The sequence below is a fragment of the Hylobates moloch genome, unplaced genomic scaffold, assembly GCF_009828535.3.
Source record: "Hylobates moloch isolate HMO894 unplaced genomic scaffold, HMol_V3 SCAFFOLD_15, whole genome shotgun sequence".
Lineage (NCBI taxonomy): Eukaryota > Metazoa > Chordata > Mammalia > Primates > Hylobatidae > Hylobates > Hylobates moloch.
Window position 1 is genome coordinate 30,426,359 of NW_026652290.1, and position 14,207 is coordinate 30,440,565.

The window sequence follows — 14,207 nt, forward strand, 5'->3', positions numbered from 1 at the left end:
GCTTAGGTAAAGCACAGGGGGTTAAATAGCTGCTCCCTGATTGGAGTTTGGCCATGGATTTGTCTTTAGACTGTTGCTAATGATGGTTTGTATTGTCCTTGTTTCCAGTGCGGAATAATTTATTGGCTATTTGGTGGTGCTATCAGGAATCTCAGAAGCCCTGAACACGTTACTAAGTGGTTTCAGCCACTCCAGGTATGGTATTTTCCTCAACATCGGTCTTCTATGGAGAGCCTTAAAAATCTGTAGTAGATAGATATGCATGTGTGTATGTGTTTGAAGAAAAATAAAACGGAATTTGTATCAGCAAAAATCTTGTCGAGAATGAGAATTCCAAGACTGTCTTTTTTATATTGCATTGAGCCTGTCATGTTGTTAAGCTCACATTCGCTGTCATCAGACTGCATTTTTATAATTTTCTCCAACCCACCTGTCCCTCTCTCACCACCATTCTTAATGGTCCGAGGGGTCTGCATTTGGAGCAACTGCCTGACCAGCTAATTCGCTTCTAACGTCTGCTAAACTCCAGGAGCAGAAATACACTGGGATGTTTGCAATGACCGAGAGGGGCCATGGGAGCAACGTGAGAGGGATCCAGACCGAAGCCACCTTTGACCTCTCTGCCCAGGTGAGGAATCTGTCCTTCTCCTGCCATGCAGGGGAGCAGGAAACCTGGACAGAAACAGATCTCCTTCTTTCTGTGTCCAGCTTCACACCCTCCGTGTGTGCCCTCCAGCCCAGGGAGCTGAGATTCAGATCAAATGTCTAAGTGTTTTAATAGAGGTGGATATATGCTCAGCCTTCATGAACCCAACACCAGCCAACATGTATATGGTGCCTTTGAGGCACTGGACACTGCTTCAAGCACTTTATGTGCACTTGTGAATTTAATCCCTTGTCGTAACTCCAAGAGAACAACACTAAAGCCATTTTGTTGTCGTTCCTAGCAGTAGCAGGAATGGACTGGAGGAGATGCCTTTGTTGGTCCTCTCTATTGTGCCCTGTGTCAGGAGGGCACTGTGCTGGGATCACCTTATCAGGAGCTGAGTCTTCTGTACTGGGATCATGCGCTATCCCTCACTGTGACCTGCACTGACATTTTACCTGACAACAGTAACCAGAGTGTCACCAAACAGTCTGACTCTTCTACCTTTACTATATGTGGTCAATGCTGAGGTTTTTCCTTTTCATTCTTTTCTTTGTCTTCCTTTTCCTTTCTTTTTCTTCTCTGTTTTTCTTCCTTTCCATTCCCTTCTTGCTAACTAAAAAGATGTCAGCTAAGTCTCTCTACATTGCTATCTCTGTCCATAGTGGGTCATAACATACCCTGGGGACGCTGCTTTGTAATCCTCATGCCCATCTCTTTAACTCCTACACGCACCCCGCCCCCGCCTTCCACCAAAAAAGAAAGCAACTGTGTACTTATCTCACTCTCCTTTATAGTTTCTTGCTTGATATTGGGTGTTCCTAAGAACTACAAAGGGATAAACAAATGTTGAGGTTCTTTCTAGAAATGAAGCTATGTCAGTCAGTGTGTGCAAGCATGTGCCCGAGCATGGCTGCGGGTGCAGCCCGGCCATGTGGCTGCTCTGCTTCGTCTATTCTTTATTTTTGCAGTTTGTCCTTGAGCGGGTGGATTTTTGTTAGCGGGGTTTCCTGACCCAGGAATGCTGGTTGGAGGTGGCCAGTGTCTGGAATGATAGATGCAGGGGCGGTGTGTATTGGAGGATGCCCTGCTTTTCCTCCTGCCCTGATGTTAGTTCTCTCCAGCAGCCAATGATGTCCAAGATCATAGTAAGAACAAGAATAAGCACTACCCTATACTGACCACTCGCGAAGTGCCATGCTCTGTATCAAACTCCCTCTGTGTAGTATTCTATGTTTCCTCCCAGCAACAGTCCCAGAAACGCAACATTAAACTGGTCCTTTTAACTAAGCATGGATGTGCCATGTACCAGGCTAGGCGGTCTACTTGTAACATCATTTCAAATGTTCTGTAATCTTATAAAAATGTATTATTGTCCCTACTTTACAGATGGGGAAACGGAGGCTCACAGAGGTTAAGCAGCTGACTCTGGCTATGCAGTTAATGAGTGAGTTAGGTTCGAGTGAGACTGCCCTCAGCAGCTTGGCTTTTCTGCCAGTGGTGGCATGCTGACCTAACATCCTTCGGCTTTTGGCTGGCTGATTTTTTTCCTCTCCCGAAGCCATGGTATTGAGGTCACCTTGCTGTCGTTGATGGGGGGAAAACACCCACAGCTCTTATTTATTTGTTTCTTCTTACAATTATTACTTTTTTACAAAAATAATTTCCTGTGTTGGTCCCATTTTCCCCAAACAGCATAAATGACTTAGCTACCTGGCGTGCCTCAGCAGCTGCCACTGTCTGATAGGGGACCTGCAAAGTTGCAATCATAATGATGAGGGGCCTCTGGTGAACACTGTCTCCCGTGGGGCTGGGAGAGAGAACAATCCCATCATAAACTCATACCACCGAGAACTGACATAGCAGGAATGGATTTCTCCCTTCACTGGGTTCTGTGTTTTCCCCTTCATTTCCCTTTCAAAATGCTGGAGCTTATTAAATAAGTGTTCTCTCCCCAAGGACCATTTAAATCTCCTACATGTTTTGGTTATTCATTCCTGTGGGTTGGTTGTTTTACATTTATTTTTGGGAGGTGGATTGGGTAGTGGTATGGATAGTTAAGAGATAAGAGAGAGTTTTATTTTTATACTTTATTCTAAATAGCAAAAATAAATGAGGTTATGAACTCTCTGGCCAAAGGCATCATTTTTAGTTCCTACAACACTGACCATTTTGCTGGCCTTCGAACAAATAATTATTACAGAAACTGACACAATGGTGTGCGTTATTTAGATGCAGCTTTAACACCAGAGTTTTGGCTGGTGCAAACTTTCCAAATCAAGCATTTTGCCAGAAGTGACAAACCTCCTTTCCCAGAGTGTAGCAAATGTTTATGGGGACGGGTGGCCTCCTGCTCCCTTCCCCACCCCACCAGATCGTTTCTGCCAGGCCAGTGTTTCCTCTGCCACTTCACTTTCTTACCCTGAGTGTAAGCATGCCCCCACCCACATGGGTTGTATTTTTGTTGCTGTTATTTTTCTCTGCACTCAGCCTCAAGCAATGCCTCTCCTTGAGAAGCCCTGGCTACCCTGATAAGACAAGGGTGGCCTCCAGAGACTTCTCTTAAAAAGATCCAGCATGTCTGTTTATGTTTCTGAAAAGCTCTTGCACATGTTAAAAGTTTCCCCGTGCAAACATATGTCAGAGAATGTTTTCTTAGGCTTCAAGACTGTATTTCTTGGCCAGCGGGAAAGTGTTGTCTATATACTTTATAGTCTGAAATCTGAGATAATCTTTGCATGATCAATAGCTTGTTGGTTTAGTTCAGTCACATCTTTAATACTGTCAACTCCAATTAAATGTGCAGTTGCACTCTCTGCCATTTCCCCTGGGTTCCCAACTTGCCTCAGGTGCCCTGTATTCAGAGCTGGCACCAGGGCCAGTTCCTTTTTGACAAGAGGCTTAAAGGTAACCCAGGTGGCAATGGAGACTGGGGAGAGCCAAGAAGTGAGGGGAGCATTTCCACTGTTGGCTTCCAGAGAGTAGGAAAGGGAAGACGGAGTTTTGAGCCGAGCCTGAGAACAAAACCCCTGCATTTTCTTCCTGCTTCTTCATGACCAGTGTTAGTTTCAGACTGTTTTGAGCTGGAATCCTTGGACATATTCAGAGACAAATGCATGGTACATTCTAACGTTTTTCCCTTCTAAGAAAGAGACTCATTTACAAGTTCTTCTGTTATAGGAGCTTAAACATATGAACCTCTTTTGGGAAACTTTATTATATTCAGTGATCAGGGAAATAGACATTTTCAAAGGCTTAAATGAGGGATTTCTTTTTATAAAAATAAAAATTGGGCTGATACTCTAAGCAGTGGTGGGAATAGGTCATGGCTGTCTATCAGTCTTGCTTTATCCAAGCATATAGTTTTGGCCTTCAATTACTTGGCTTTCATTTAAACCAAGACCCACGTCATGGAGGCAGGAAGGTTCAGGGCCTGGGAAACAGCGAGGAACCAAGTGATTTGCCCAGAAGGAGTGAACACCAGCAGACAAAATGCGACCCACAGATGTGGACCCTGGGACAAGCCATCTAAGGGCCCAAATCATTGGATGTTCCATCCTTTCTTAGAAATCTCGCAGGTGGGAAATTTGGAGATGAGGGGTGTGGAGAGCTGAGCATATACCACCAGGGCTTTTAGAGGTTTTGGTGTTGGATGAGTTAAAGGTCAAAACTTTGCTATGAAGTAGTCTAGAGAGATAATTGAAGAAAGCCTTTATACATTAAAGCCAGGCAGGCTCAGCCAAACAGCACACATGTCAGCCTGGCATTATAAAGAGGAGAGACTGGGAGGGAGAGAATGAACACCTTTTAAAGATTGAAAATTGGCAACTTATTTTCTGGATTGGATTATTCCTTGAAAAATCACTTTAATCTCCAGCCATTTTCAAAGTTGAGGTGGAGATGAAATAAATGAATTGAGGTGATAGCACAGCCATGTTTGTTTCAAGACGTAGAGCCAGGTGACCTTCCCATTGTCTTCTCTTTTGTGGTGAAATCCCCTGGAAACGGGTCTGTTTTTCACAGTATTCATTGCTATTTTTTTTTTTTTTTTGAGACAGAGTCTCACTCTGTCACCCAGGCTGGAGTGCAGTGGCACAATCTCGGCTCACTGCAAGCTCCACCTCCTGGGTTCACACCATTCTCCGGCCTCAGCCTCGTGAGTAGCTGGGACTACAGGCACCTGCCACCATGCCCGGATAATTTTTTGTATTTTTAGTAGAGACGGGGTTTCACCATGTTAGCCAGGATGCAGGATGGTCTCGATCTCCTGACTTCGTGATCCACCCACCTCGGCCCCACAAAGTGCTGGGATTACAGTATTCATTGCTTTGGGCCAGGGAGTTGAAATGAGCCATGGGAAGGGAAACACTGTTGCTCTGCTGTTTCTGTGTAGGAGTTTGTAATTGACACGCCGTGTGAAAATGCCGAGAAGATGTATATTGGAAACACCGTGTATGGGAATTATGCAGCTGTCTTTGCCCAGCTCATCATAGATGGAAGATCTCAAGGTTTGTTACCAACACAGACAACTAGAATAATTCTCTTCATTAGTACTATTTACCAGTGAAAACCCATTTCACAGAGCTGCTTTTATCTTGTAAATAATTTACTACTAACTTTATCTCCTAATATGCGTGAAGAAATTTATCATTACATTTTGACATTATATGCTCTCATGCGTGGTGCACAGTTGTAGAACTGAATGAGTTTGAGGATCACAGATACCATTCCAGGACATGAGTAAAGCTACAGGAAGGAGAGCTTAATAATGATCTCAATGCCTTCCTTAGGGCCCTACTGTTTCATCGTTCCTGTCCGGGATGAAAACGGAAGCTTGTACCCAGGAGTGACAGCTATTGATATGATGTACAGGGAGGATGAGTCCCCAGGTGCCCTTCTCCTGTGCTCACTCTTCCTACCTGCTCCTCACCCCACTCAAGGAGAATCTAACCTACCTTATATTACCGAAACAGTGAGGGTGGAGAAAACTTCCCCAGAGAAGATGTCCGGATTTTGAAGCCTCATGAAGTCTTTTATGTAGAACTGTTCAGGAATATTGTAGATTGCCTTTTATGAATGTGCATTGGTCTCAGTTTCTGCCAGCTTCTCAAATTTCCCAGTAATGAGGCAGTTTTGCCCACAATGCTGTTTTGTCTTGTCTTCTCTCATCTGAGACTTAGGGGCTCTCAGGGGGCAGGCTGTAGCTCTTTTCTTTGCACCCCTGGCCACCTGCCTGCTGCCTGTGCTCATGAGGCCCTTAATGAGTCCTGAGGACTGACTCAGTGCCTTAGTTTGCTAGGGCTGCCATATCACTAACTGTGGGGCTTAAACAACAGAAGTGTATTGTCTCACAGTTCTGGAGGCTGGAAGTCCAAGATGAAAGTATCAGCAGGGTTGGCTCCTTTTAAGAGAGGTGAAGCCAGCTGAACTTCCTGGGTCGAGTGGGGACTTGGAGAACTTTTCTGTCTGCAGAGGATTGTCAAATGCACCAATCAGCACTCTGTAGCTAGGATTGTAAAATGCACCAATCAGCGCTCTGTAGCTAGCAAGGGGATTGTAAAATGCACCAATCGGTGCTCTGTAAAAACGCACCAATCAGTGCTCTGTAGCTAGCAAGAGGATTGTAAAATGCACCAATCAGTGCTCTGTAAAATGCACCAATCAGCACTCTCTAAAATGCACCAATCAGCAGGAGTCTAAAAGTAGCCAGTCGTGGGGAGGATTGAAAAAAGGGCACTCCGATGGGACAGAAACGGAACATGGGAGGGGACAAATAAGGGAAGAAAAGCTGGCCACCCCAGCCAGCAGTGGCAACCCGCTACATGCTGTGGAAGCTTTGTTCTTTCACTCTTCACAAAAAATTTTGCTGCTGCTCACTCTTTGGGTCTGTGCCACCTTTAAGAGCTGTAACACTTACCATGAAGGTCTGCAGCTTCATTCTTGAAGTCAGCAAGACCACGAATCCACCAGCAGGAGCCAACTCCAGACACAGTGAGGGAAGGATTTGTTCTAGGACTCTCTCTTTGGCTTGTAAATGGTTGTCTTCATGTTAACCTGGTGTTCTTCCTGTGTGCATGCCTGTCTCCAAATTGCCCCATCTTATAAAGGACAGAAGTCATTTAGATTAGAGCCTACCCCAATGACCTCATTTTAATTTGATCACATCTGTAAAGACTATCTTCAATTAAGGTCACATACACAGGTGTAAGGATTAGGGCTTCAATACATGAATTTTTTGGGGGGAGGGGGGCCGCAATTTAACCCATAACATTTGGTGAGATCAGGACATGCCTGTATGCTCCAGTGACCACTCATGGCCAAGATCATGCCAAGCCAAGGAAGGGAGACTGGGAGAGAAGGAAAAAAAAGAAGGAAGAGCAGGAAGAGAAGAGGGAAGAAGTGGCCCATCCTTTGGTGGAGGAGACAGTCCATCCTGGCCCCTTAGTGTTTACTGTCCACTGCCACGGCTGCAGGCGGGTTTATGAGGGTTTTAGATGTATCTCCCAGGGGTGACCAAGGCCCTGGCTGGGTGGGCTCCGTGAGAATTCCTTGCATGTCAAATGTTGCTGAGAGCAGAGGGGTAGGCTGAGCTCTGTGAAGTCGTGCCAGACATTGAAAACACTGGCAATGGCAGAAAGTCTGCTCTGGTGCCCTTGTAAGCTGCTAAATGCAAGTGTGTCCTTGTCAAGAGGTGAAGTTCTAAATAAAGACATATACTAAAGACAGATTGTTTTCCCCTAGATTAAATCTCTCTAAGTTTTCACAAAGAGAGACCCCAGACCCTGGCAGGTGTCTTTAGGAAATGTGTCTGCCAGATTTCAGGACCACCCCTCCCTACTCTGCACTGCTTCCCCCACTTCCTGCTGTCCTTGTGGCTATTTTCCCTTGTCTTGTAGGCATTTGCTGTCAACAGTTTGCTCTGTATGCAGAGGAGAGAGCACTGGGAAGGAGGAGGGATTTGAGCACTGCATTCCTGGGGAGAGCAAGCCTGCTTCCCCGCCTCTGTCTTCAGCTTCCCATTCTTGCAGTTGCTTAGAACTCTCCATTTCTTAATCACAGTCACTGCTCGGGAGGTAGGTGTGCATCCACTACATGCCCAAAGCATGCATATGCAGGCTGCACAGAAGGACAGTCCATGCTCCTCCACTCTCGCTAGGGAGGAAGGGGCCAGGCTGGTGGAAGAAACAGGCACAGCTCATCAAGGAAATAACAGACAACATCCCCACGTCCACCCCCAAGGAGAAAGCACCAACAATTCTGGAAGTAAAATAAGGGGCTTTGTATTTTAGTGGCGACAGGTCTGGGAAGTAGCAGGGAAAATACTTCTGATGCTGCATCCATTTCCCCTTTCTATTCTTGCCAAGTCTGCATGGTGTGGACAATGGGATATTAATATTTGACAAGGTTCGGATACCCAGGGAGAACCTGCTGGATAAGTGAGTAGTTTCTCCTTCACTCAGGTCAATGGTGCAGATGATCTCACTGCTCTCCAAAGTTGGGTCTCATGGGCTGTGTGTCTGGGCAGTCTTCCCCTAACCACCCCTACAGGTTTGTTGACAACTAATTGGAAAAGATACTTCTGCAGATAGAAAAAAAAGTAAAATTATTCAACATGCTGTTGTCCAGGCATAATGACTGTTACACTTCAATATACATCTTTCCAGACTTTTCTCTATGCCCCTATGTCTAAAGAGAGAGAGGTGTCAGATTTTTACTAAGCGAGATCCACTTCTAGATTCCATGTTTAAAATAACCTGTAATTCCCATTTATCATTATATAGCAAATGTTTTTATGTAATGCTAAGCACACACATGCATTATCATCTTTAATATCACTATAATAGACTGTTAAATAAATGGTTTATAAGTTATATAATCAATTTCTTATTGTTGGGCATTTAGTTTTTTTTTCCTTTTTTTCCCCCCTATTATAAACAGATGGGTTCTATTGCTTCCTTTGTGAGTGGCAGGGGATAAGGCACCATCTTTCAGCTTCCAGGTGTGTTCTTGGGGGTGGAGCTCTAGGGGTTAATGATGCTTTTCACAGAAGCTGAGAAACACCAATTACTTTTAATTTTCTCAGCAGCGTTTCACGCATCCAATAAAGATCCTGAGCCATAGTCACGTTAAATCTGTGACAAAGCCAGCAATCAGGGTGCACACAACCAGCTGTTTTCCTGCCTCCCTATGGATTTCCCTTGAATGCTTTACTCCTTTTTGTTGCCAGCAGATAAATGTAGTGGATGCCAAAAGCTTAAGAAAATTGTATGGGAAAAAACCTTAAAAATGATTGGTATGACAAACCCCCATGACACAAGTTTACCTATGTAACAAACCTGTACTTGTACCCCTGAACTTAAAATAAAAGTTAAAAAAATGGAGGGATAAGGAAGTAGAGGATAGAATAGTGGTTACCAGGGGCTGGGAAAGGTAGGGAGGAGGAGGGGATGGGGAGAGTTTGGTCAATGGATACTGTTATAGTTGTATTGAAGAAATAAGTTCTGGTGTGATATTGCACAGGGTGATACAGTTAACAATAATGTGTTGTATGTTTCAAAATAGTTACAAGTTTTGAATGTCCTCATTCCAAAAAATTGATAAATGATGCTTCAGATGATGAATATGCCAATTACCCTGATTTTATTATTATACAATATATACATGTATCAAAACGTCACACTGTATTCCATCAATATGTACAATTATTATATGTCAATTAACAAAGCAAAAAGAAAAGGAAAAAAACTTAAAATGGACCAAATTCTGCTTCACATTTTCTTCCTGTGAATTGATAGGGAATGGAAACAATAAAAGCATCTTCACAGTAACCCTGGGGGGTGCTAAAGTCCCTCAGGCCCCCTCAGGACCACCAGCATTCATATGGAAATGCAGGAAACTTAGAATAGCCAAAACAATCTTGATAAAGAACAAAGTAGGAGGACTCATACCTGTGATTTGAAAACTTACTACAAAGTAATCAAGACAGTGTGGTATTTGCATAAGGATAGATATATGTACAATGGAATAGAATGAAGAGTCTAGAAATAAATCCTTACAGTTACAATCAATTAATATTCCACTGCAGAGCCAAGACAATTCAATGGGGAAAGAATAGTCTTTTTGACAAATGGTGGTGGGACAAACTAGATAGCCACGTGCAAAAGCATGAAGTTGAATCTTTACTTCCTACCATATACAAAAATCAACTCAAAATGGATCACAGACCTAAATGGAAGAGCTAAAACTACAGAACTCTTAGAAGAAAACACAGGTGTGAATTTCTGTGACCTAGGTTTAAGCAATCTGTTAGACGTGGCACCAAAAGCACAACTAACCAAAGAAAAAATAGATAAATTGGACTTCATCAAAGTTATAAAAAACTTTTTGCATCAAAGAACACTATGAATAAAGTGAAAACCTACAGAGTGGGAGAAAATATTTGTAAGTCATATATATTAATATCATAAGGATATAGTATCCAGAATATAGAAATAACTATTACAGCTCAAGAATAAAAAGACAAATAACCCAATTTTAAAATGAGCAAAAATCTGAATAGACATTTCGCTAAAGATTTACAAATGACTGCTAAGCATATGAAAAGATGCTCAATGTCATTGCCATTAGGAAGATACGAATCAAAACCACCGCGAATACCACTCTGCACCTACTAGGATGTCTTTTTTTTTTTTGAGATGGAGTCTTGCTCTGTCACCCAGGCTGAAGTGCAGTGGTGTAATCTCGGCTCTCTGCAACCTCTGCCTCCCGGGTTCAAGTGATTCTTTTGCCTCAACCTCCTGAGTACCTGGGATTACAGGCATGTGCCACCATGCCTGGCTCATTTTTGTGTTTTTAGTAGAGATGGGGTTTTGCCATGTTGACCAGGCTGGTCTTGAACTCCTGACTTTGGATGATCCTCCCACCTCAGCCTCCCAAAGTGCTAGGATTACAGGCATAAGTCACCACACCCAACTGATGTCCCTTATTAAAGGGACAGACAATAACAAGTGTTGGGGAGGATGTAGAGAAATTAGGACTGTTTGTTATACATTGCTGGTGGGGCTGCAAAATGGTGGCACCAACTAGGAAATCAGTTTGGCCATTCCTCAAAAGTGTAAAGTTATCATCTTATGACCCAGCAATTCTACTCCTAGGTATGTGTGAAAACATTGTCTACAAGAGAAATGCAAACCTATATCCACACAAGAAATTATACACAAATGTCCATAGCATAATTATTCACAATAGCAAAAAGGGGAAAATAATCCAAATATCCATCAATTGAGGAAACAGGAAATAGAACATGGTATATCCATACAATGGAATACTATTCAACCATGAAAAGAAATGAAGTACTGACACGTGCTACAGCATAGACGAACCCTGAAAACATTATGCAAGTGAAAGAAGCCAGACATAAAGACCACATGTGATACGATTCCATCTATGTGAATTTTTTCCCAGAACAGGCACCATAGAGAGAGAAAGTAGGTAAATGGTTGCCAGGGACTGGAGGGAGGGGAGTATGGGGAGGGACTGCTAGTGGGGTGGGATTTCTTTTTGGGGTGGTGAAATGATTTGGAATAGGATCATGGTGATGGTTGTACAATTTTGTGACTATACTCAAATCCATCAAATTGTATACTATGAAGGGATGAATTTTATGGTATGTGAATTACATCTCAGTTTTTAAAAAGTGGGTCAGTGTGCGGTCTGCACAGTCAGGCTCCGGTGCTGGTTTAATTTCTCAGGAAACCACTACCTGCCATGAGTCAAGCCTTTCTCAGCATCTCTTGGAGAGGGACTCCCCCTGCCCTTATCTGCTCTCTGTCTCAAGGGGGAAGTTCCACGATGGGGAAATCCGAGTGCTTCCGTGTGTGTGCACATGGGAGCCACCTGACTTCATTTCTGGTGGTGCTGTGTCCTGCTTTTTTGTGAAACCCCACCTCTCTTTTCCACAGGTTTGGTTCCGTGGCTCCAGACGGACAGTACCATTCGCCTATTAGGAACAAGAGTGCAAGATTCAATGCCATGCTGGCAGCACTGACCCCTTCGAGATTAGCTGTGGCTTTCCAAGCTATGGGTGCCATGAAGGTAATTGACTCTGATTTTAATTTAATTATCTACTGTGAATTCTCTCACGGCTCAGGGATGAGTAACAATTTCAGGAGCTGAGCTTCTCAAGCCACAGTTGGTATAATATGGCCAGGGTTCCCGGTTAGATGCTGGGGAGTGCCAGGTGGCCATCCACAGGGAACATTTCTCCACCCTTCTTAAGAGGGGATCCCACCCATCTACATCCCAGATGTGTGCTGCTAATCATGGGGGTGGAGCACAGGCATTGTGGTAATAGAGCCAGGAGAGATGACCAGGGAGAACGGGATGTTCAGAGCAAACACATCTGCTGGAGAAGCAGCTAAGGGTTGGCCCATGTGGGCAAAGGTCGGCTTGTCTTGGCTGAATTCACCTGGGAGTGTTGATCCTCATGTGTCTGTTTAGGGTGTAACATTCTCCATGGCAGTCTGGAGGCCATGAGGCCAGACCTCCAGCCATGTCTGCCTCCCTGCCCTGACTCTCCCGTATATTGGTTTGGACAGAGAAGCCTGGAGAGCAAAGCTCTGGAAGGGCCTCCTTCTCCTTCCCAGGGCCCCAGACTGCTTTGTTCTCTGGGCCTTCTCTGTCTCTTTGCTTGAAGGAAAAGCCTGCTTTAAGCTCCACTGAGCTTGGTGAAGCTAGAAGAAAAATTAAGTCTCCCCAGGAATATACATCTGGGGCTTGAGTCCAGCTTTTCCATCAAGAAGGAATAAATTTCATTCACTTGACTCCAGGCCTGACATCAGTCCGGAGTCATCTGAATAGCAGGAAAGCCCTTCTTTACTTGCTTTGGGGTCGGCCATGCTTCACAGATGGCCTGTCCTGACCCAGGCTTCCCCTTATGGTGCTTCCTGTGAGGGGGCACAGCTGTGGCCAACAACATGCGTACTCAGCCTGGCCTCATGCCTGCCCGTGCACCCCAGTTCCTGTGCTTGTTTTGTGGGGGTTCTTTCAGTGGGGCCGGGTGGGTGTTCAGGTCTGAAGTCCCACGTCAGGAGGGGCTCAGGTCCCTTGGCTGAACTGTCTGATATTGAATGAGGCCCCAGAAAGCCTTGTGGTGAAGGCGCCAGCACAGAGAGCATCAGAATGCCGAGGAAAACTGGTTCCTCAGGTCTAGCAACGGAAGCCATTTCAGCCATCCTCAGGACTCCAGAGAGAGGCAAAAATAGAAAAGCCAGACGAGCCTAGGATTGCATGGAAGGGAAGATTGGTTAAACATTGGATACAGGGTTAGCTGAAGCCATGATAGCAGTCTCTGCACAATATCCCCTCTAATTGCAGTAGCCTGCAGACTGTCCTGACTCAGGGGCCCTGCCCTCTGAGGAGAGTGCTGGGTGCATATAAAAAACGCATGGTGGTCAGCGGCCAGGCAGGCTCCTGGGAAACCCTGCACTCTTGCTGGTTTTGATGGGGTGATGATGTGTGAAGGATGTCCACACCGCCAGCAGCCCTGCAGGCTCATTGAGGTCCACAGTGGGGTGGTGTGGGGCAAAGTGTGGGGTGGTGCAGACCAGACCAGGCAGAGGTGGGAGCCTTCCAGGAGGGCCTTGGTTTTAAATATCACCAGATCTGGAGCGGGGTGGAGGTGGTGTCTCAGGGAGAGGAGCCAGAGTGGGTGATTCCTAAAAGGTTCCTGTTCTCCATTCTACTGGTTATTATCATGGACCAGCCCCTGCCAGGCCCAGGAGGATCTTGGGGGCCACATTCGCATCAGTTCCTCTATTGGTTGTCTGATGTGCAGACTTCATTCCTGGCAACACGGAGACATGATCATGATCACGGGCAGGAAAGCCCTGGGCTCAAGTCTCATCCTGCCCATGACCAGCAGTAGGGCTGTGAACAGGCCATAGCACTCTCTAGGGCTTAGTTTCTTCATCTGTGAAATGGGTCTTAGGATGGTGGTGAGCCATGAGTGAAGGGTGTGTGTGCAGCACTGGCACAGAGCAATGCTCCATAGCTCACAGCTGTTATTTGTGTGATGGTTGTTGTTGTTGTTGTTGTTGTTGCTGCTGCTGCTGCTGTTACTGGGAAGACAGGAGTTGGCTAAAAGAAAGGAAGACATAGGCATTCCCGTGAAACAAATGCCGGGTACCCTCGCCTCCAAGTAACAAGGCAATATGCAATGTTTTGCAGAGATGCATAGTGTCCTTTGAATTCCCAGGTGTCTGAAGCAAACCATAGTAACCCGGAATTAGCACCTGCCCTGCCTATCCAGACCTTGCCAGGCGATGGGATTGTCAGGCAGTGGGAAGACCCCGCACAGAGCCCAGCAGGGTCCAGACACTCTGCCGGACAGCGACCTGGGCCGCTGTGATCTCATCTCCAGTGTCTCTGGCGAGGATGATCTCACCGGCCCTCTTGGCAGCTCTTCCTCTCCTATGGCTCAAACACATGACATATGCTTTCCCGGCTGAAACCTAAGATGGTCCTCTCCTTCTGCTCTTGCTGATGAGTGGAAAAATGGATC

The 14,207-nt window shown here is 45.2% G+C and overlaps 1 protein-coding gene across 2 annotated transcripts in view; it reads left to right on the plus strand.

Annotated features, from left to right (window-relative positions):
* Positions 1–14,207, plus strand: part of ACOXL (acyl-CoA oxidase like) — a 362,177-nt gene that overhangs the window by 25,097 nt on the left and 322,873 nt on the right. For both annotated transcript variants that reach the window (XM_058428613.1, XM_032177651.2), the window contains exons 3-8: positions 109–195; positions 530–628; positions 5,040–5,154; positions 5,437–5,527; positions 8,011–8,082; positions 11,608–11,740. In XM_058428613.1, the coding sequence (XP_058284596.1) occupies positions 109–195; positions 530–628; positions 5,040–5,154; positions 5,437–5,527; positions 8,011–8,082; positions 11,608–11,740 (597 nt within the window). The remainder of the gene's footprint in view (positions 1–108; positions 196–529; positions 629–5,039; positions 5,155–5,436; positions 5,528–8,010; positions 8,083–11,607; positions 11,741–14,207) is intronic.